At 38.8% G+C, this 23,464-nt stretch overlaps 1 protein-coding gene across 1 annotated transcript in view; it reads right to left on the bottom strand.

Moving 5' to 3' along the window:
- Positions 1-842: 842 nt before the first annotated feature.
- Positions 843-23,464, bottom strand: part of LOC124790002 (regulation of nuclear pre-mRNA domain-containing protein 1A-like) — a 42,485-nt gene continuing 19,863 nt past the window's right edge. Inside the window, exons 3-4 of the mRNA XM_047257543.1 lie at positions 4,652-4,780; positions 843-1,354 (exon numbers count right to left, since the gene is read on the bottom strand). Coding sequence (XP_047113499.1) covers positions 1,338-1,354; positions 4,652-4,780 — 146 coding nt within the window. The 3' untranslated portion in view covers positions 843-1,337. The remainder of the gene's footprint in view (positions 1,355-4,651; positions 4,781-23,464) is intronic.

Raw genomic sequence — 23,464 nt, forward strand, 5'->3', positions numbered from 1 at the left:
ACTTTCACATTCCGTGTAAAACTTAAAAATGTATGACCCTTCCAGGATTTGAACCCACATTCTTCGTATCCATAGTTACAAGCACTATCCCTTGCACCAATGAGTCCATGAATGAGTCCATGCTGCTCTTTATCGCTTTGTTGAATATCTTTTATACTGGAAATCAGGACAAACTTTTGCCAACATTTTTGCTTTGTGCTATATTTCATGATAGATAGTCGACAATGTAGATATGAGATATCAACCCACTTTCAAAAGTTCCACAATTCGTTAGTTTGGAGTGGGTTTAATGGTATTGCAGCCAGCAAGGGAAGAATGTCTGTCCTCTTAAATATCGCCACTCTAAATGAGTAGAGCATGAATGCATCAATTTTCGTACAGTTTCCACTACAGAACTGACATTATTCCTTTCTATTGTTACTTACAACTTGTAAATGCATTATCCATCATGAAATAGCTAAACTATTTTCAGAAAAAGTACATAAAAACCTAACATTCCTGTAACACACATTAGCTTCATCTTACTCCAAGTCTGTGACGTCACCACATAATCAGGCAAGAACAGAGCATTTTTTTTATCGCTTGACTAAATCTTGATATTTAGTGATTTATAAGCTTTAATTTCATAAAAATAAGAGGTATTTTGTGAGAATATTGATTGTAAATGTGATCTGAATTTTATAATCACTGCAAATGATGATGATCTGAACTGTATTTTTAACACAGGAAAATAGCTTATTCTTAGCTTCACACGGACAGTTTTCACTATGGTGATATCGCCTGAAGTGGTATAGCTGTGAAGAAGTTGAATATTTTACATAAACATAATTGTTTATTTCAAAAAACTGTTATAAATGTTTCACTCTGGAAGACTAAACATGTACAAAAAGATATTTTCCATTTGTGCATAACTTCACATCCTATATAACAGGAATATTATTGATTAAATACATGACAAGACACTAAGTCATGGTCAAATTCCTTTATGCACAATGAAGCGTGTAGCCACCAAAGTATAATTTTTAAACACCGCTTTTAAAAGCAGTCTTTCTAGACCTGAGTAATATGATAAATGCTTAAGCAAAAAAACAAACTAAGCTTGGAATACATTGGTGCATTACAGTTCAATAACTAAAATTACACAAATTAAATATCATCTCCACAATATTTAAACAATTACTAACTACAAATGATTGATACAGCCAAATTTAATCACAATTCTATTAACAGTATAACATGATTTTTTACAGTGTGCGTCCTTGTGTTTGTATCTAAACACACTAATTTCTTAATGATGCCGAATGAAGCTGAACTATCTTGTGACATGATAAAACAGTTTACACGAAATATTTTCCTGAAAAAGAAGAAAAAGAAAATTAATTGTAACACAGAATGTACTGATACAGCAAAATGTTATGAATTATAGGCTGTGAATATTAAATTCAATAAATGAAGAGTTGTGGCTCACAGCCTGAAGCATTTTTTTCCCCCCTTCATCACATTGGCAGCTTTGGTGATGAAACTGCTGTTTATTAATTCAAACAGCTTTCATTTGTCTTAATGGTTCTCATTCCAGGCATTTCCTACCTATTCCATTCCACATCAACAATAATAATCCCATGGAGATTACCAAGAAGGCTGTAGATCATGAATAAGAAGCCTCTACCAACAGTTAAATATCGAACAACTGACTTTGAACTAATTGCACCATCACCCTCACCTTATTTAGCATGCTAGTATTACGGAAATGCTTCATGAACTCAAATGGGAATCCCTGGAGGGAAAATGATGCTCTTTTCATGAGGCACTATTGCGGAAACTTAGAGAACCAGCATTTGAAACCAACAGCAGATCGATTCTTCTGCTGCCAATGTACATTTCATTTAATGACCACAAAGATAAGATGAGAGAAGTTACAGCTTCTACAGAGACTTATAGACAGTCATTTTTCTCTCCCTCTATTTGCGAGTGGAACAGGAAGAGAAATGTTGTACCCTCCACAACACACATGAGGTTTTTATCCATTTTTATTTGATTGTAGGTCTTTGTGAAGAAGTTTCGTGATCATACTATTGTAATAGGGGGAGACTTCAATCTACCAGGTACAGAATGGGATAGTCACACAATCAGAACTGGAGCCAGGGACAGAGACTCTTGTGACATTATCCTGACTGCCTTGTCCGAGAATTACTTCGAGCAGATAGTTAGAGAACCAACTCGTGAAGCTAACGTTTTAGACCTCATAGCAACAAATAGACCGGAACTTTTCGACTCCGTGAATGTAGAAGAGGGTATCAGTGATCATAAGTCAGTGGTTGCATCAATGACTACAAGTGTAATAAGAAATGCCAAGAAAGGAAGGAAAATATATTTGCTTAACAAGAGTGATAGGGCACAAATCGCAGAATATCTGAGTGACCACCATCAAACGTTCATTTCTGAGGAAGAGGATGTGGAACAAAAATGGAAAAAATTCAGAAACATCGTCCAGTACGCCTTAGATAAGTTCGTACCGACTAAGGTCCAAAGCGAGGGGAAAGATCCACCGTGGTATAACAATCATGTACGAAAGGTACTACGGAAACAAAGAAAGCTTCATCATAGGTTTAAGAGTAGTCGAATCATAGCTGATAAGGAAAAGCTGAACGAAGCGAAAAAGAGCGTAAAGAGAGCAATGAGAGAAGCATTCAACGAATTCGAACATAAAACATTGGCAAACAATCTAAACAAGAACCCTAAAAAGTTTTGGTCATATGTAAAATCGGTAAGCGTATCTAAATCCCCTATTCAGTCACTCGTTGACCACGATGGCACCGAAACAGAGGACGACCGAAGAAAGGCAGAAATACTGAATTCAGTGTTCCGAAACTGTTTCACTGCGGAAAATCGTAACACGATCCCTGACTTCAGCCGTCGCACGGACGCCAAAATGGAAAATATTGAAATAAACGATATCGGAATTGAAAAACAACTGCTATCACTTAGTAGCGGAAAAGCATCTGGACCAGACGAGATACCCTTAAGATTCTACAGTGATTATGCTAAAGAACTTGCCCCCTTTCTATCAGCAATTTATCGTAGATCGCTGGAAGAACGTAAAGTACCTAGCGACTGGAAGAAAGCGCAGGTCGTTCCCATTTTCAAGAAGGGTCATAAATCAGATGCGAATAATTATAGGCCTATTTCGCTTACGTCAATCTGTTGTAGAATAATGGAACATGTTTTGTGTTCTCGTATTATGACGTTCTTAGATAATACAAATCTCCTTCATCATAACCAACATGGATTCCGCAAACAGAGATCATGTGAAACTCAGCTCGCCCTATTTGCCCAAGAAATTCACAGTGCCGTAGACACTGGCGAGCAGATTGATGCCGTATTCCTGGACTTCAGGAAGGCATTTGATACGGTTCCGCACTTACGTTTAGTGAAAAAAATACGAGCTTACGGAATATCGGACCAGGTTTGTGATTGGATTCAGGATTTCCTAGAAGAAAGAACACAACATGTCATTCTTAACGGTTCAAAATCTGCAGATGTAGAGGTAATTTCGGGAGTACCGCAGGGAAGCGTGATAGGACCTTTATTGTTTACAATATACATAAATGACTTAGTTGACAACATCGGTAGCTCCGTGAGGCTATTTGCAGATGACACGGTTGTCTACAAGAAAGTAGCAACATCAGAAGACTCGTACGTACTCCAGGAGGACCTGCAGAGGATTAATGCATGGTGCGACAGCTGGCAGCTTTCCCTAAACGTAGATAAATGTAATATAATGCGCATACATAGGGGCAGAAATCCATTCCAGTACGATTATGCCATAGGTGGTAAATCATTGGAAGCGGTAACGACCGTAAAATACTTAGGAGTTACTATCCGGAGCGATCTGAAGTGGAATGATCACATAAAACAAATAGTGGGAAAAGCAGGCGCCAGGTTGAGATTCATAGGAAGAATTCTAAGAAAATGTGACTTATCGACGAAAGAAGTAGCTTACAAAACGCTTGTTCGTCCGATTCTTGAGTATTGCTCATCAGTATGGGACCCTTACCAGGTTGGATTAATAGAAGAGATAGACATGATCCAGCGAAAAGCAGCGCGATTCGTCATGGGGACATTTAGTCAGCGCGAGAGCGTTACAGAGATGCTGAACAAGCTCCAGTGGCGGACACTTCAAGAAAGGCGTTACGCAATACGGAGAGGTTTATTATCGAAATTACGAGAGAGCACATTCCGGAAAGAGATGGGCAACATATTACTACCGCCCACATATATCTCGCGTAATGATCACAACGAAAAGATCCGAGAAATTAGAGCAAATACGGAGACTTACAAGCAGTCGTTCTTCCCACGCACAATTCGTGAATGGAACAGGGAAGGGGGGATCAGATAGTGGTACAATAAGTACCCTCCGCCACACACCGTAAGGTGGCTCGCGGAGTATAGATGTAGATGTAGATGTTTGTGTAACGATTTAACTTTGGCCCAATGCAATCTAATCAACATACTGTTTAAAAACGAGAAGAAGGCTAGTTTGAGAAGAAAAAAGCATACCACTTTCCCCCTGAAGTGTAATTATAACTATGGCAACAACAATCACCACCATAACTTCCAATAAAACAATTCCACAAAACATCAGAATACAAACCTGTCCGTGATGGAATTACAGGTGTCGGCTCATAAGGTATAGGCTGCCGCTTTGTCTGAACCTCAATCTGATAGGTTGCTTGTGATTGGGAAGCATCAGATAATGGTGGAGATAGATGGCTCCTCTTTTCTGCAAAGGAAGTATTGCTTGTGTTATTACAAGTGCTTTCTATTGACCTCACTCAAAGATGACAAAGAATAATTCAACAACATTAACAATTCTGTATTACTTTACCACAAATGTTTCACACAGATTCTACTTAGTAGATCATTATGTAGGAGGAGGTTAAAGATGTGCATATGAGGTGTGATCAAAGAGCAACAGGAATTTTTATTTTCTTAAAGATTGTGCCAGGGCTTTTTCCAATCTTGGAAACACTCCTGGAATTCACTTTTTGTTCTGGTATTCAGCTCCTTCAGCAATTCCATTTTTATCCCAACGGTGGCAAAACAACGTCCTTTCATGGTTCTCTTCAGACTCTCGAATAGCAAGACGTTGTAGGGACCATGTCCAGCAAATATGATGGTTGAGCTAATGTAACAGTTTTGTTTTTTCGCCAAAAAATCACGAACAAACATTGAGGTGTGAGCAGGAGCATTATCACAATGGAATTTCCATGAAAGGTTTTGCCACTATTCTAATCGTTTTCTTCTGTCTGCTTCATGCAGACTGTGTGTAACTTCCATGTAGTATTCCTTACTGACCATACGACCATAACGCAGGAACTCACGATGCACTATTTCATTGTAATCGAAGAAACGGGAGAGAAGAACCCCCACATGTGACCAAATTTGTCAAACGTTTTTCTTGTTGACTCTTCAGGCAGTTTCTATTTGGACGATTGGGCCTCGGTTTCGATGTCATACCAGTATAACCTCCCAAGAAGTTCTGGATAGTTGTAAACTTTATACAGCAATTCCTTAGCAGTGTTTGTGCAACATTGTTTTTGGTCAAAATTCAACAATTTTGGAACAAACTTTGCACCTATACATTCCATGCATAATTCATAAAAAATAAAAAATAAAAATTACTTGGCATGAGCCAAAGGATATGCTGACAGCATCAGCAACCTCTCCGATGGTGATTTGGTAATTTTACAGAACCACTCTTTACTTCTTCCACACTGTTATCAGTAATTTATGTGCTAGGACACCCAGGCCAATCATTATCTTCAACACCCTTTTGACCCTCTTTGAAATGTTTTATGCCACTTGTAAATTCTTGTCCTACTAATAGCAGATTTGTGAAAAGCCAGTGTCAACATTTCAAATACTGTGCTACATGTTATTCCCTTTTTCAAGAAAACTTTAATGCAACTTCATTGATTCATCTTTTTCAAGAGTAAAATTAACCAACCATTAGAAACTATGCATAACCTTTTCAACTGTCAACAAAAAGAAAACTAAATATTCAAAACAGCTGAAAATGAAAACATACTTCAGGAACATATGTACCAACAAGATTTAAAAAAATTGAAAGTCTAATGTATTAAGCCAGCGAAATTAAAAAATTCCCATAACTTCACATCCTTTACACAATTGAATTGCAAAGTACACCAATATGATAATATAAAGTGCTAGTACATATTATATTACATTAACTGACTGTTCCATTGGTTCTTGACAGAATATTATACATTTTAATGGAAAACACATTATATGGATGTAATATTCTACAATATTTATTATTTTACAAACTGATTTTTGGCTATTAGGCTGTCGTCAGTTACAAAAAGAAACATCTATGTGGCTGCAAAAATTGTGTAGGATCAAAGATTTTAAACTATCACATCTACAGATTATTTAAAATTATTTACATAAAAATACAATTTCAAACTATTTAGCTTAGATAAAATTTGTGACACATTAAAAATCAATGACATCACAAATTACAACTGTTCTGAGAAGAAAAATAAGTTGAACACTATATAGTACACATTTGTTACACGTTTCAAGAGGTTGACCAAATAATATGATCTTGTCCTCAAAGAGACCAATATTACAAACATGTAAAGCATTGTAAGTGAGACTAAACAGGTAAACTACACACTTTCACTTATCTCTTTAGTCTCACTTTTAATATTTTACTTGTTTATCATATTGGGTCTGTTAAACATTAGATTATATTGTTCAGTCTAACTGCTTGGAACATATCAAAGGAGTTTATTAAATATTGTTCAACGTATTTTTCTTCTCATAAAATTTGTTGGAATTTGTTGTGTAGTCCACTAGTTAATGTGCAACATACTTTATCTAAGCTAACTAGTTTGAAATCACATTTGTACTAAAATAATTCCTCTCGTTTTAACCATAAATCAAACTTTAAAAATTGTCTCTTTGGAAACCAACTGACATACTCCGTAGATGCACTACTTTAAAATCTTTTATCCTACAAAGATTTCAGAGCAATGATGGCATAATAGCCAAAAAGAGAATTGTAAAATAATAAATATTGTATAACCTTACACTACTGTCACGTGTTTCTTTTCACTCAGATTTTGTTACTTAATAAACAATGCAAATTAATTTTAAGACTCAGTGAGGGCATATCAATAGGACAGGACTAAGTTGTCAATGCAAACATCTTAAACTAATTATTTCCCACATACAATATAATTTCCTCTTACAAGCTGACAAAAAAGGAAACATGCACACCAATGGATATGGCTTCTTTTCAAGTTAGTGTTAAACCCTGTAAGTCTTTGAAGAAAGTTTTTGCCATGGTACTACAATAAAGGCTTGTATATTGTCATACCTCCCTCCCAACACTGCCCCCCTCCCCCTCCAAGAGAGACCAATTGATAATGACAAAGGGGAACACTGTCAGAAGTGATATTTGCACCTAATTCATCCCAAGGAAATGTGACAGGACAGTTAATGTTAACAACTACAGCCTTGCAGAAAATGTTTTAGCGTTCTGAGGTTATTCACAGCTGTCTATGTTGGAGGGGGAGAGGAGGAGACCATCTGAAGGATTTTGTTTGCAATATTGCTTCTATATTGTTGCAATATTTCTCTCTATGGGGAATTTGTGGAAGAGGAAAGTTTTGGAGAAGTTGATGGTGTAGGCGCCAAGAGATTTGGCACTGAAAAAAAGACAGGTTTGCTACAGAGAAGCTGGAAAGGACTGTTTGATGTGGACTGAGTGGCAGCTGCTTAAGTGGAGGTATTGTTACTTACAGGTTGCTTTCAGGTTCTAGCTATTTGGAACAATACAAAACAGTCCGAGTATGCAAATACAAAACATTCCGAGTATGCAAATCTCACCATTTAGAAAGAGTGTGAGTTTTATTGCAAAATAGCCTTAAAAACTAGTAATTCACCTAAAAGGCACTCACTCACAAAAGCTTTGTTCAATCAGTTCTTTAATACTGTCTGTCAGGGGATCATTGCAACGTCGTACTTATTGAAGGGCAGGGGGTTGTCAAAGGACTGTTTAATCAGCATACTTGCTTTGCAGATAGGCTTACCAACCCAACTCAAGAAAACACATTTATCACTCCAACTTACATCTCGCATAACTTCCACAATCACACGGTGAAAGTTAAGAGACTTATCTTTCTTCCCATGCCTCGTCTGCAAATGGAACTGAAAGGATATTATTCTGTTACACCATGTACACACTACCACACACCACAGAGTGCCCTGCAAACTACATATATAGCTAAAGGCTCCACCACATATTCACATTTATACTCCGCAAACCACATTACAGTTCGAGGTACGTGTTCCTTCCGGTGTCATTCTCATTTCTTCCCTTTCCTGTTGCACCCGCATATGGCATCAGGACTTCACTTTTATTCTTTTTACATGTAAAACATCTACCACACAATCAAGAAAACAAATACTGGAAAATCCAGGATGGAATAATGACAATATTATGAAAAGATTTCTACTCACCATAAAGATGCCCCACTGAGTTGCTGGCAGGCACGATGAAGAGACTGTTATACTTTATAGCTTTCAGTCAAAGCCTTCTTCAGCAAAGAAACACACATTCACACAAGCAAGCACACCTCATGCACACATGACCAGGCATCCTGGTGCAGGGGTAGTGGTCATTCATGCACACACACTGTGTCTGTGTGTGTGTGTGTGTGTGTGTGTGTGTGTGTGTGTGTGTGTGGGCGCGCGCGCGCTCTGAAGAAGGCTTTGGACAAAATCTATAACATTAATAGTCTTTGTGATGCACCAGTCAGCAACTCAAAACGAGCCTTCTTTATGGTGAGTAGAAATATATCTTTCTCCTAATATTGTTGATATTCCAACCATATTTTGAAAAGGATATATTGCTACTACAATATAAAGGAGAGTTGAGTTGTAGACAGGCACAACAAAAAGACTGCTATACATTTAAGCTTTTGGCCAAAAGGCTTCTCCTAAAGTAGAAAACACACAAGCACAAGTCACACAAACATGACCACTGTCTCTGGTTGTGCTTTTCTTGTTGATGCGGGAGTTTCCATCAAATCCAAGTGTGATAAATCAACATGAGATAATAAACGAAATATCCTTAAACCTTTAGTAGGTTCTCTGTCACTGTTGTTATACAGCAAATTATGTGCAGCACAAGGTCTAACCTCATTACAGTAACACAAGTGATAGATTCAATAAACCAATTTTAGTATACAAAATGTTTGGTTGCATACACTAATAGTAACTTTAATTCAAATTTGCATGTAGCAGATCAACCAATATAGCTATGTTTACTGACAGCTGTGACTTGTCAGATTAGGTGATGCAATGTCTACAAGATTTCACCTAGTTTCCTTCATTCATTAATGTCTTACTGTGCAATATTTTGAAGCAGAGCAAGAAAATATTGATTACTCAGAAACATGTATTAATGAAAATATGTTGTGGCCATCTCCAGACTTCTTGTGACAGAGCTCTATGGAGCTTGGCTTCCCTTTTGTGGTTTACTGTCAACAATTCACAGTACAAGAAGAGCACATTATATAATGATAACATTAAATAGAAAATTAAGCTACATTATCTGTTCTTCAGCCAAACCAAGGTGAAAGAGAAATTAAAGTATACAGTCATAATCATCTGACAATTTATCCATTATTGTGAAAGGTCAAATAGATAACACTACTTCTTAATGAAACAAAATATTTTGACAATTCTATTTACTTCATAGAGACTTTCTTGACATGTTCAATGCAACCTTCTGAGTGAGGACAGGTTTACACAACATTTTGTATATTTTTGTACATTTTGTAGCACTCCTTTGTATTCAGTATGAAATTAGCTAGACCACAGAATGTCAAAATGCTGCACAAAAAATACTTTATTACTTTTTGTAACTGAGTCTTTCAACAGTTAATGATATTTAGTTAATAAAGAAATAATCATTCGAGGACTAAAACTGTCACTTAGTCTGCTCCAAAGATGACACAAAAATACACTGTGTGCAATTTATTCTGTCGGTTATGACTACCAAACAGCACCCCCATAGCTGAGCAGAGTTCCAGGAACATACAGGTACTTATAGTGTATGCACTGGCCTGCTCTGGTGCAAGTTTCAGGCATTTCTGGACTCTCCATCGGGGTTGCTGGATGTATTTATGGCAGTGTGTTTCCTTCATGTGCCATATCCTCTTCAGTCTGTTCTGGCATAGTGGACACGATTTCGCTCTGCTGCTCGTACCTTACCTTATCATAAGCCACCAGCACAACTGTGGACTTTACCCTTTCTAGTGAGACTGTTTGCTGTTGCAATATATATAGGCATTGTGTGATCTCTTTCCAAAACTCTGTACGGCCTGGAGTGAGAGTGTTGCAGTGGTGGATGTACTGCATCAGTCCACAGTATCACATGGGAACAATTGCTCAGCTCTCTATGCACAAACAGATTGTGTTCCCCATGTTGCAAGCCAAGTGAGGGGCTTAGTTTGGCTTTGTATCCCTTTACTTGCAGCAGTACAGACAAATAAATACCACCTAAACAGGCCTTGAAGGCCCAATTGTATGGACTGGCCACTGTGTCATCCTAAGCCCTTAGGCATCACAGGACGCAGATATGGAGGGACATGTGGCGAGCACATTGCTCTCCCAGCCTTTGTCAGTTTTAATGACCAGTGTCACTACTTCTCAGTCAGTAGCTCCTCAATTTGCCTCACACAGGCTGAGTGTATCCCACTTGCCAACATCACTCAACAGACCCAGACAGTGACCCATCCAAGTTCTAGCCAAATCTAACAGCACTTAATTTCGGTGATTTGATGGGAACCGGTGTTAACACAGCAGCAAGGCCCCGGATTTACTTGCTGCAGTACATATGATAGATTCACAGTTGTCAGTTCTGCATTGTGTTGCAAAAAGTTCTGCTGGGAGGCACACAGTTTCTTCATATGTATCTCCCCCACTGAAGCCCCTATTATTTGGTTTGCATGTGGTCTGTAGACCTAGCAACACTAATGACAATGTGGAGGACCAATTCTCCTTGTGGCTCATCAATGACACAAAGTTCTCTGTCAATATTCAACCATCCCATTACTACCTGGGTGCTAGTTAGTTGTGTGATGGTGCCAAAACCCACACACACTGAGCAGTTCCGGGAACAGTGTAGACTCAAGCTGTCACCCTTGTCTGCGGTCACATGCATTGAGCAGCCGAAACTTGCTACCCATCTCTCCAGGAGAACTATTTCTATTATCTCTGCCAATATCTCTGCCAATATCTCTGCCAATATCTCTGCCAATATCTCTGCCAATATCTCTGCCAATATCTCTGCCAATATCTCTGCCAATATCTCTGCCAATATCTCTGCCAATATCTCTGCCAATATCTCTGCCAATATCTCTGCCAATATCTCTGCCAATATCTCTGCCAATATCTCTGCCAATATCTCTGCCAATATCTCTGCCAATATCTCTGCCAATATCTCTGCCAATATCTCTGCCAATATCTCTGCCAATATCTCTGCCAATATCTCTGCCAATATTGTTACAACCTCAGCCCATTGTATATATCTGTAAATGGTAGTTAGCAAGTAATGATATCCTTCCGAAGGTGTCAGTGGCCCCTTTATGTCTAAATACATGTGTGCAAACATTATGTATGTGTTTGTGGACATTCCTCCCTGTCTTTTACCTCTTTCACACTATACACACCTTGGCCACCTGCAGCAATCCTTTCTCATGCTTGGCCACACAAATCTTTCAGCCAGGAGCTTCATGCTAGTGTTTGCACGCTGACAGGCTAGGTTATGAATACCATCTAAGATTGCTTTTCTTAACTGCTTAGGTACAAATGGTCTATGTTTACCTTGTGACATCACACCAGATAATCTTTGCCCCTTCTTGTTGTACCTGTTTAAATTGTAGCCCTGTACACCTATTCCACAGGTACTCTGTTAGCTGAGGATCCCTAGCTTGTGCAGCAGCAAACTGCTCATAACCTACTGTATAGGAAGATGGTTTTGCCACTTGAGAAGGAGTCATCTATGACATTTGCAGCCACCTTAACATGTCATGTATATCTAACGAATTGGCCAAAAATTCTAATTGCCAGAATTTTCTCAGGGACCAATTGTTCTTACACTTCTTGAAAGCAAAGGTTAAAGGCAGGTTTGTGATCAGTGTAAACTGTGACTGCCTTAGCTTCTACACGCGGGCAGTAATGTTCCACTGCCTTATAAATCACCAGCAGCTCTATCATAAGGGCTCAACTACACTAGCGACACCATGAGCTTGTGTGAAAAAGAAAGCTAACGGCTGCCAGTAATTGTCTTCATACCGGTGGAGGGCTGCACCCACTGCCTGTTGGTTGGTGTTGACTACTACTGCTAACAGTGCTTGGAGCACAGGGTGTGCTAATACAACCACTTTTCTTACACTGGCCTTTACTTGGTCGAAAGCCCTCTATATTTCCGGGATCCATTGCATGGGCCATCAGCCTGTCACATTCTTACCCACTAGTGCTGCAGTCAAGGGCACTTTTATCTCTGCTTTCCTGGTGTCAATGACAGTCCCTAGAGATCTCATGAGCTAGTGAAAATTGTCAGGCCAGTCTGATTATGGCTATTTTGCCCTTCAATGGGTGGATTTTGGCTGCTGATAATGCATTGCCCAAAAACATCACATGCTGCTGCCTGAATGTGCACTTCGCCTTGTTTACTACTGTAACATTTTTTCATGCAGTCAAAAACAGTCTTGAGAAGTTCTTTGTGCAATGCCGCTGCCTTTGTAAACTTCAGAATGCTGTCAAGGTACTCAAAAACAACATTCTTATCCTCACAGTACTTTGTGTGGCATTTTCAGCCCAAAAGGCAGTCTTAAATACTTTAACAATCCAAATGTATGGTATGTCATCTTCCGCTACCGTTATGTGATTGTAAGTCTTTTTTTTTTTAGTCAGTCTTGCTGGAAATGGCTGTTCCCACCAACACGCCATTAAAGTCGTTGATATTCGGTACCGGGTAGCAGTGTGGGATTGTATAGACATTTAAAATGTCGTAATCACCGCGGAGCCTTCATGTATCATCTTCCTTTACGACAAGATGTAGCAGTGACGCCCACGGGCTATCAAACCTTCATATCGTGCCCATTCACCACATGTTATCTAACTATTTTTGCCACGACAGAACTGTCTGGCACTAACTTTCTAGGCCACCACGAGACTGATAGCCATGGTGTGGTCCTAACATAATGCACTATGTTGTGTGACTCCTGTTGCATGTGTGCCATGGTAAGACTACTATACTTCCACACCACCAAACTGTGTGTGTAGACTGTGTTAACAGCCTGCTCATGATGCTGTGACTGATGTGCAGAGACCAATTTTCATCCTGAGCACTATGCAAGTTCATTCATACATACAGAAGGGAAAGCCGACAGTGTTTGGCCCCTTTTGGTCAAGGCGCACTCCCTGCAATTTTTCTCTAAGGACTTTACAAAAGCTACTCGAAAAAAAAAAATAAATAAATAAATTCATTTTTACTTATAGCTTTATGTGTCAGCTTCACAATTATATGCCTGTCACCTCGTTAATGGTCATAATTATTGTGATAATTGCATGCAAGTAAGACATTGTGCGAAATTCAAAAAAGTTTGCAATGAAAAATTAGGGTGGCTATTATTTTGAATTTGGTGTGTATTGCAAAATATGTTGCTGTTTATGAAACTTATTAACATGTTGAATTTTTCTTTCAACTTGGGTAGAAGTCTATCTGTCGCCATTCTCAAGAAAATTGGTCTGATTTAACACACCCATTTGTGATCGCATGTGCCAGTGATAAATCCAGAATGAAATATTCACAACATTCCTCTTATTTCATAAATGGTTTGAAATACTGAAATCAGATTTTGGGAAATAATACCATGCGAGGAGGAGAGTATTTTGCAACATCGTTATTATGCAAAACTTCTCTATCTTCCATATTATTCCACTTAATACAGACTTTTTCAATGAAAGAATAATTTTTAAGGGCCATCGATAGCTAGTAAAATGGAAAATGCTATGGGTTTTGGAACATCATACACGAAGACATCACATTTATTTTTGTACCAATGATGTGCTTTTCCATAAGAGATTGGCCTTATTTTCCTCAGTTTCTCACTTAATAAACTTAATCATTTCAGCATCCTCTCAAAATTGCCTCTGCACAGCATGTTAGTGAGGTGACACTGTAAGCTCTGCTCTGTTTTGGCAAAATAAGCTAATTGTAACATGGCAACAAGAGAAATGTGCAGGGTTTCCTCAAATTTCGCCACTCTTGATGCTTCTCTGAAAGGTACAAATGGTTAACAAGCCAGGCAAAAATAAATCGCCAATTCTGCTGCATTTTCAGTGGAATTAATTTTAGATACTAACCAAAGTAGATGCGACATCTTTTTGAATAGCCACCATGCATGTGTGGGCATGGAGAGATTCCACTTAATATTTACAAAGAAAGTGAGCATAGTCTTCAGCTGAGAACGGCACTTCAATTCAACAGCTCGGCATTTCCCCTACGGTGCCTCTCTGCAGCCCCCATCACTGCCACTCTCCCCATTTGTGACTTGCCAACAGAACATCTACTGGCCATGTTACACTTTGTGCATTCCGTTTATTGCTTTCAGCCTAGGAAACCTGTGATCACTTCTCCATCCTTTCTGACACGAGCACTGCCGAAACTGATATGAATCCTCTTCTGACTATGGAAGTTACTCCAAATATGGGCACATCCATCTCTATACAAATCACCACATACATCTCTTACGAAGGTCTCTCTCTTCACTTCACAATTTATGACCCAGTCTATGAGGTAGTGGCAATCTGACTTCATGTCTTATGTGTAACTGCCGAGACAGCATTGGTAAGCTTGTTACTTTACTCACTGCGTTGAATCCTTCGCTATATTCTCCTCCCTGGTCCGCCGCACTTTCTGCCCGCCACTGATACCATTTGGGTATGTGTATGATAACTTACATCTCTGAGTTCTCCTGCCAAAATGTCGATGACACCAGCCTACTGGGTCATTTTGTTGTGGTCCAGTGTTGTCTCCCGTGTTCTGCTTGGGGATGGTTTCCTTGTTTTCTAACAGCCTTGCCATCTAATTTTGCAGTGTGTCTTTTCTGTTCTTTAAGACAGTATCTGCTTACTGAAGTCCGATTGTTACCCTTTTTGGATAGCTGCTGTCTTCTGTATAATGAATTGCTCGGTAACCATTGTTACACTTGCCGCACATGGATAATCCAGTGTTGCATAAGCTTTGCCCACTACTGTGATCACTGTGTGGACATAATCTTTTTTTGTACATCAACTCTGCTGACTTTATGATCCCCAGTAGTTGCACCACCCAGATATGCCACAGCATCGCATCTGGCAATTTTGTCTCTTCTACAATGCCTCTCAAGTGCCGCCAATATTCAGTTTTGCTCATTATTCAGCACCTGCTGCATTCAGTGGTCAAGTGGTTAGCATACTCTGCTGATTAACAGCTTCTGAGACTCTCATATTGCTGATCTTGTGGCAATTTTGGTATTACGTCTGCAGCTATAGTGGCTGCCCTAGCATCTAGTCCATTAACAGTCACTGCAAACTTCATGCACTCATCAGTTATCTTGTTTTGTGCAAATGCTAGTTTGGGCACTGCAAACCAAAGTTCTGGTTTTTCTGGCAAGTACTGCGGTGTCTGTGCCTTCACCTGTGGTTTTCTCACTACTGTAATCGTCGTTTGTTGCTGTACGTGAGCTCACCAATGAATTTTCCTGTTCTTCTATTGCTTGTTGGAGTTGTTCTGTCTTCCTCTGGAAATCATCCTGTAGATCTACAAGCTGCCTCTTGGCCTGAATCTGACTCATCTCTTGTGGAAACAATATTTTATGACTTTGCATGCCTGGTTGCGTATATTCACATTTTTGTGGGGTCATGACTTTGCAGCACTGCTATATATTTGCTACGAAATTAACTAGACTACATGATGTCAAGATACTACACCAAGTGAACTTTATTTTGTTATCAACACAATATCATGAACCATCAACAGAATAAGAAAAAAAAAGAGTAATAATCATTCATGGAGTAAACAAACTCTTAGTACACTTCAGAGAGGAGACAAAAATACAATGCAGGCAGTGACTCCTCAAAGTTCACCTCCCATAATCTTACGAGGGAACCTCCCCATCGCACCCCCCTCAGATTTAGTTATAAGTTGGCACAGTGGATGGGCCTTGAAAAACTGAACACAGATCAATCGAGAAAACAGGAAGAAGTTGTGAGGAACTATGAAAAAAATAAGCAAAATATACAAACTGAGGAGTCCATGCGCATGATAAGCAACTTCATGGACAGCGTAGGCTCAGGAGCGTCACGGTCCCGTGGTTAGCGTGAGCAGCTGCGGAACGAGAGGTCCTAGGTTCAAGTCTTCCCTCGAGTGAAAAATTTAATTCTTTTTTTTTCGCAAAGTTATGATCTGTCCGTTCGTTCATTGACGTCTCTGTACACTGTAATAAGATTAGTGTCTGTGTTTTGCGACCGCACCGCAAAACCGTGCGATTAGTAGACGAAAGGACGTGCCTCTCCAATGGGAACCGATAACATTTGATAGCAAGGTCATAAGTCAACCGATTCCTCCACAGGAAAACACGTCTGATATATTCTATACGACACTGGTGACGGCATGTGCGTCACATAATTGAAAATAAAAAATTAAAATTTTCACTCGAGGGAAGATTTGAACCAAGGACCTTTCGTTCTGCAGCTTGCACGCTAACCACGAGACCACGGCGCTCTTGACCTTAGGTTGTCCTTGAAGTTGCCTATCTTGCACATGGACTATACAGTTTGTATATTTTGCTTATTTTTTACATAGTTCCACACAACTTCTTCCTGTTTTCTCGATTGATCTGTGTTCAGTTTTTCAAGGCCTATCCACTGTGCCAACTTATAACTATATCTGAGGGGGGTGCGATGGGGAGGTTCCCTTGTTAGTATAAAATGGAAGGATGTTATCAACATGGAGAGAGAAAAAAAAAAAAAGAAGGGGATATCGCAGGACAAATTTCTTAATCTGAAATAGGGAACACTGGTCCTGTAATGACCTGGCTGAAATTTATTGGAACAAGTGAGAAATTCTGAAATTTACCACTAACCTGCTGATGAAGATGAAACTCTAATTACACGCATTGTTGTGATAATTTTATTTATCTGCAAGGCTTGATAAGATGCTACATTCAGAACTGCTGTGCAAAGTGGTGTTTCACAACTGTCGTATAAAGTGGTGTTGCCAAGTTTCTGTGTGTTACTTCATTACACGAAGTACTGTCAAGCACCCCACTGTTGTTCAGGATTAGGTCAAGGATATGAGCTGGCCATGGACCAAGACCTTTCCATGAACACCTGGTGCAAGTATTCACAAGCAAGATGCACAATGCAGGATGGGGCTCCATGTCAGAAATACATACATTCACGAAGATAAAATGGGATCCCTTCCAATAATGTTGAAAGAATGTGTCTCAAAAAATACAGTGCATGCCATTGCACTTCAACTGCTAAGAAAATACTTGTCTATTAACCAACCATTAACTATGTGCAACCAGAAGTTCACTACAAGTCTGTTAACGGTACTTCAGAACTTTCCTCATACGTGTGAGCAAGTATCACTTCTCACAATTTGCCAAGAATCTTTACAATACGTGTTGTTGTGGTCTTCAGTCCTGAGACTGACTGGTTTGATGCAATATGTAGTCCTCCTTAATAGTTATACTGCAGTGTCTCCTTCCCTCTTTCCTGTAACGTGGAACAATCTGGTGTGCATCTGATTGCTGCTACATAGGCTCTTGGCCTGATACAACCTGTCAGTTTCCAAAAAATTTGCTTTTGCTTCTCAGAACACAAGACATGTTTACCGATTTCAAAACCAGGTGCTGGCACATCAGGGCTAATTAACTGTACACTTCAACTTATTAACATGGACTGCAGTCTTCTCACTGTTTGAACTAGGACTGGCCCTATTAGTGTAAACATCACAACATATGCAACACATTAGCAGAGTTTCCTATCCCAATTCATCCTGAGGCATAACTACATATTTGTCGAGTTTGCATACCCTACAACATTAACAATTATTTCCATCATAGTAAATCAATTTATTACATAATATGAACAATTCACGAGTCTCATATTCTAATGAGAGAATTGAAACACAATACATCTGCTTTTATAAGCTCCAAACTAGTCACTTCAACACCATAGTTCCTCGTAAGACATTGGCTTTCCACTTCATCACCCCTAAAAAATCTTACTACAGAAACAATATGCAGCTGCCTACACAAGATGTCCCATTTATCTTGCTCACCCAAGTTAACTTTTCTCTTGTGCATTAAATGAAAAACTGTTTCAACCAACACTTTTTAACATCGCTGGATAGTTCTTTCTGAGAGTATGTGTTTCACGTATCCCCACAGATGTATGAGATACTGGGTAGAGGCTAAATTGTTTAAATGGAACCACGTACATTTTATTGAAGAATACACGTACACTCTCCAAGAACTATTCAAAAATGTATCGCACTGTACCATTTTTGTCAATAAAACAGACGTGTGAACAAAAATAGGGTACACAGGTTGTGAAAAATCTAACTGTTTATTACCTTGACTGTACACATTACATACTCAATCAAGTGCTGACGCAGAGGTGTGGGTTTTGTTTAAGATTTCCAACTTAGTATCTGCATAGCAGTAATACACATTATGAATACAATTTTTACTGTGTAAAGGTGTACGATGTATACACATTAGAGTAGGGCAGAAATCCTGCTGATCTACAGAGAAAGTATGTCGGCAGGAAATAATTTATTAATTCACATTTTTATGTTTAGCACTGTTACATAAAACCATAATTATTGTGTTTTTACGTCTATCCCGGACTCTGCTGTACATATCTGTACTGTCACTTGCTGTACGCAAGCAAAATTCCATTCACGCATAATTACTGTACAGCAGATGATTCACTGACAGGCCATCACCTTCTCACTGGATGTTTGACAGTCTCATTTCTTACCTAAGTGTAACAGGAAGTTTAAATGCAAGACCTCAAAATTATCGTAGAACATGAACGCACAAAACTGCTGAGGTCACTGTGCTCGCTCGCTGCCGTAACCGTGAATCCTCAAGAAAGCACATGATGAATTCAACATGAAGTTGGCGTCTTAAAAACAAGTGCTCATCACATTCTGGAATGCCATAAATTCCATTCTTACCATGTTCATTTACACCAAGAACTTCAAGGAAATGACTTCAACAAAAGAGTTCAATTTTGTCAGTGATCTCAGCAACAACTTCTCACTAATCTTAATTTCTTCTCAGATGTTCTTTTTACAAATGAAGTGTCATTCTTGAACAAAGGAAATGTCAATTTGAGAAATATGCATTATTGGTCCATCAACAATCAACAATGGCTCCAACAGATAGAACATCAATGCCCATGGAACGTTAATGTTTGGTGCGAAATTATTGGAGATACCATTATTGGACCTTTCTTTGTATATGTCAACCAAAATGGCAGACAATATGCCCGATTTTATGACACACTCTTCCTGTTCTCTTGCACGCCGTACTTCTGAATCAGAGAATGGTCATGTGGTATCAGCATGATGGATGCCCTGCGCATAATACCTTATGAGCACGATGAAGTCTGGACTGTAAATACCATACTAGGTGGACTGGATGTGGTGGGCCTATTAGCTGGCCTGCTCAATCCCCAGACGCCACTGGATTTTTTTTTGTGCGGGAAGCAGTCCAGGATGCCACCTACCAAAATTTTCCAACAACACCAGAAGACTAGCAGCAACGCATTATTGATGCTTGTATAGCCATCACAGAGGAAGTAGTAGCAAGATGTAGGCCACCCTTTGTCCACAAAGTGACCCTATGCATGAATGCCAGTCATCACCATTCTGAACATGTGATGCAAATGCTCTGTTTCTCGTGTAGTGCTAGTATCACAAAAAAAGTTACTACATAGACCATATTACTTTTGCATTGTCATAAGTACTGTACTATAGTACTGTACAATAACAAGATCCAATTACTGTATAGTGCAGTACTGTTGATTTTAAATTATTATTCATAATCTGTAAAATGTTCAAACACACCCTGTAGAAGTTAAGGGGAGCCGGAATAATCCACCTCCTCCATGTTAATTTTAGCAAATAGAAGGAAAATTTTTTCTAAAACCATTAAACATATTGCTCTGAAATTTGGACTACATGTTCAGTCAATATTTCTCTACAAAGTTATAATACCATGTTAAGAAATATTGGTTTTTGTTTTACAATTTTTTTTAACAGATGCTTATTTTTTTTCTATAAAATTTTGCACTTTTTCTTCTGTAACTTGAATTATACTATTTTTTTACAATTTGTTATAAAAATGAAGGAAAAGAAGTAAAAAATATTGTATGAAAATTTCATTGATATACTGTTAGCAGTTTTTGAGAAAATGTTCCTCAAAGATGAAAATTTTAAAGTTAAGGGAAATGGCTTCCAAAGTTTTTTAATACATTCCTGCCCCATATGACGGATTATCAGCACCCTCTTCTTTTTCCAGTGTTAGTTTCCTTTTCACTGGTCTTTTCTTCCCTTTTGCTGCATGTTGTATGCTTTTGTCTCTTCTTCCTGCACCTCTTAGTCTTTCTTCATCAATTAGGCGCACTGTGGAAATGGTGTTGTGTCCTGGTTGGAAACCTAAATGTTTCAGCACATCACATTTGATAATGTTTCCTTCATTGTATGTTGCCACTGCATCATATACTCCAAAATGCGATGTTTTTATCTGTACAAACACTCTTTTCGGAATACTAATCCTAATTAAATTATTTACACTTTCATTTGGATTTTGTGTTTTCCCATTAAACATTTTTCTAATAAACTTGGCTGTGATGATTCTCTGAATATGGGCTTAATTACATCAATTACAGCATTTGGCAAACTGTTTTTATGAGCATATTCCTTTCCTAATTAGTTCTTACACCATGAGTCATCACCTGTGGGGCACAGAGAATGTTGTGGGGGCTCGTTTATTGATGCAGTACGAAAAAATAATGCCCATACTGCTCTCGTCATATGCTCAATGCTTCTTGTATTTTGCCTAATTGCACACCCATAATACCTCTGCAATCTATCAATTGCTTCATCTGCAAATCTTCCTCTTCCTCCAATGGTCTTACCATCACTAAGCTTCTGGGATCCTAATGTCTGCTTTAGTTTGCGCAAGCGAGCCCCCATGCGCTTCTGCACATGTCCAATGCACTCCTGTTTCTTAATGTGAATTTTATTGCCATAAGGTTTGAGTTCCTCTACAGCTTTATATCCCTTAGAATCACCATCTCCTAGATAGTTAGTGTATCGTACATTATACCACTCCTGTGATCTGGAAAAAATTGCTTTCACTCCCTCTGCTTCCATCGCTCCACTCGTGCTGTGAAAATTTGCTTCACAATATTCACTATCTTCGTCCATGGTATTGCCCGTACATCTACAATGTTTTGAGAGAATAGCAACATCAGTTACTTTGCAACTGTCTCTGCTGGTAGCTGTCACAACTCCATTTAGAGATTTATGACCTCTTCGTTGCCATGATCCATCTAAAGTGACAGTTAAATCTCTACAATTCCCAATATCTGTCACAGCTTCTTGAACCGCTTTCTTCATTGTTGCTTGAGCAATATCTTCAGCAGAAGATCCCACCAATTCATTATGAAATCCAAGCTTGGTTGGTGTTTTTGCCAAGTCCATAATTCCACATAACAATGTCCCTGCAGCACTGACCTTGCCAATGCAATGCGAGCTAGCCTAACATTTATATCATACACTTTCTTTCCACTATTACCACTACGAGGAATACCGTTAGAATTAGAAAACGAAACTTCTGCAGCACATTTGTTACACTTCAATAATATTTTACTTGCCAAACCAATGTGTGAAGTTATTTTCGATTCCAGTCCTCTTTCTTTGCAAACTTGGCTTATTACGTTATGTTTCAAAATATTGGAGAGCAAGGAAATGTTAATTATTATTTCATTCACATCATTACTGTCTCTTTCATAATTTTCAAATTTTCTTTGCTGGAAGAAGTTCTATCACATTCAAAAAAATGGTTCAAATGGCTCTGAGCACTATGGGACTTAGCTTCTGGGGTCATCAGTCCCCTAGAACTTAGAACTACTTAAACCTAACTAACCTAAGGACACCACACACATCCACGCCCGATGCAGTATTCGAACCTGCGACCGTAGCTGTCGCGCGGTTCCAGACTGGAGCGCCTACAACCGCTCGGCCACATTGGCCACCTCTATCACATTCATTTGGAGTAGTCGGTGAAGCAGTCTGTACAGCATCTTCTTTTGAAACAAGAAGAGATTTTTTCTTCCACTCATTGTGCCTTTTCTGAAACACTATTGCTGAAACGGGGTATACTGATATCCACAAACCAAATACGTAAAACACGTATGAGCAAAATTCGTCAAATACACAAAATTGAACAGCTAAACAGCACAAAGCAAATTCCACAAGTCAACAGACACGGTATAGCGTTTATGTTTACCTATATGAACAGTCACTTGTCACAGAGATAAAGCCATACAACTTCGGAAAACAAAACACTGTCTAATTCCACAAAGATACTCTGCTTGCAGCCAGCGAGCAGCGCCGTCAGAGGTGACACACCAAGTGGACTTGCAAACTGGAAATTATGGTCAGTATGATCTCCATCGCTTTCTGGCCGACAGCAAAAATAGTTTTCAGGCTCTTGTAAACAGCAAAGGTAGGTGTAGAGCAAGCACAGACAATTTAAGTGTCTTTTCATAACGAAATATTGACCATATGGATTATTTACCTGCTGTCCTACAATCCCTCCCCCCTCTTCCTCGTTTACACTGCTGCATAGGCATACCAATTATGCTGAATGCACGCTTCGATCTTATATCGTGCAAGTTAGGATGCTACAAAATTGAGGGCCAGCTGTTATAAAGTTTAAGTCAATTTTATGACTCAGTACCTCTCAAATTTGCTTTTGAAACAGCACTTTTTTCAGAACTACAGTTTTCTGGAAGTTCTGTTAAACCCGATTCATACGTACATACACACATACATACATTAATCCTTGTTCCATAGATCATGGATCCGACATTTCGTAATGGTATGGAATGTGTCACTTTAACATAAGGTTTCTTTAGACAAAATAATTTAATTAATATTTTTTACAGTTACTACTTCATATCTAAGAATTCATCTATTGAGTAGAAGGAGTTGTCATTCTATTAATTTGCTTTTAAATGTTGGTTGGCTAATTTTCAGATTATTAATACTATTTGGCAGATGACCGAA

Source organism: Schistocerca piceifrons, chromosome 3 (assembly GCF_021461385.2).
Source record: "Schistocerca piceifrons isolate TAMUIC-IGC-003096 chromosome 3, iqSchPice1.1, whole genome shotgun sequence".
Classification (NCBI taxonomy): Eukaryota; Metazoa; Arthropoda; class Insecta; order Orthoptera; family Acrididae; genus Schistocerca; species Schistocerca piceifrons.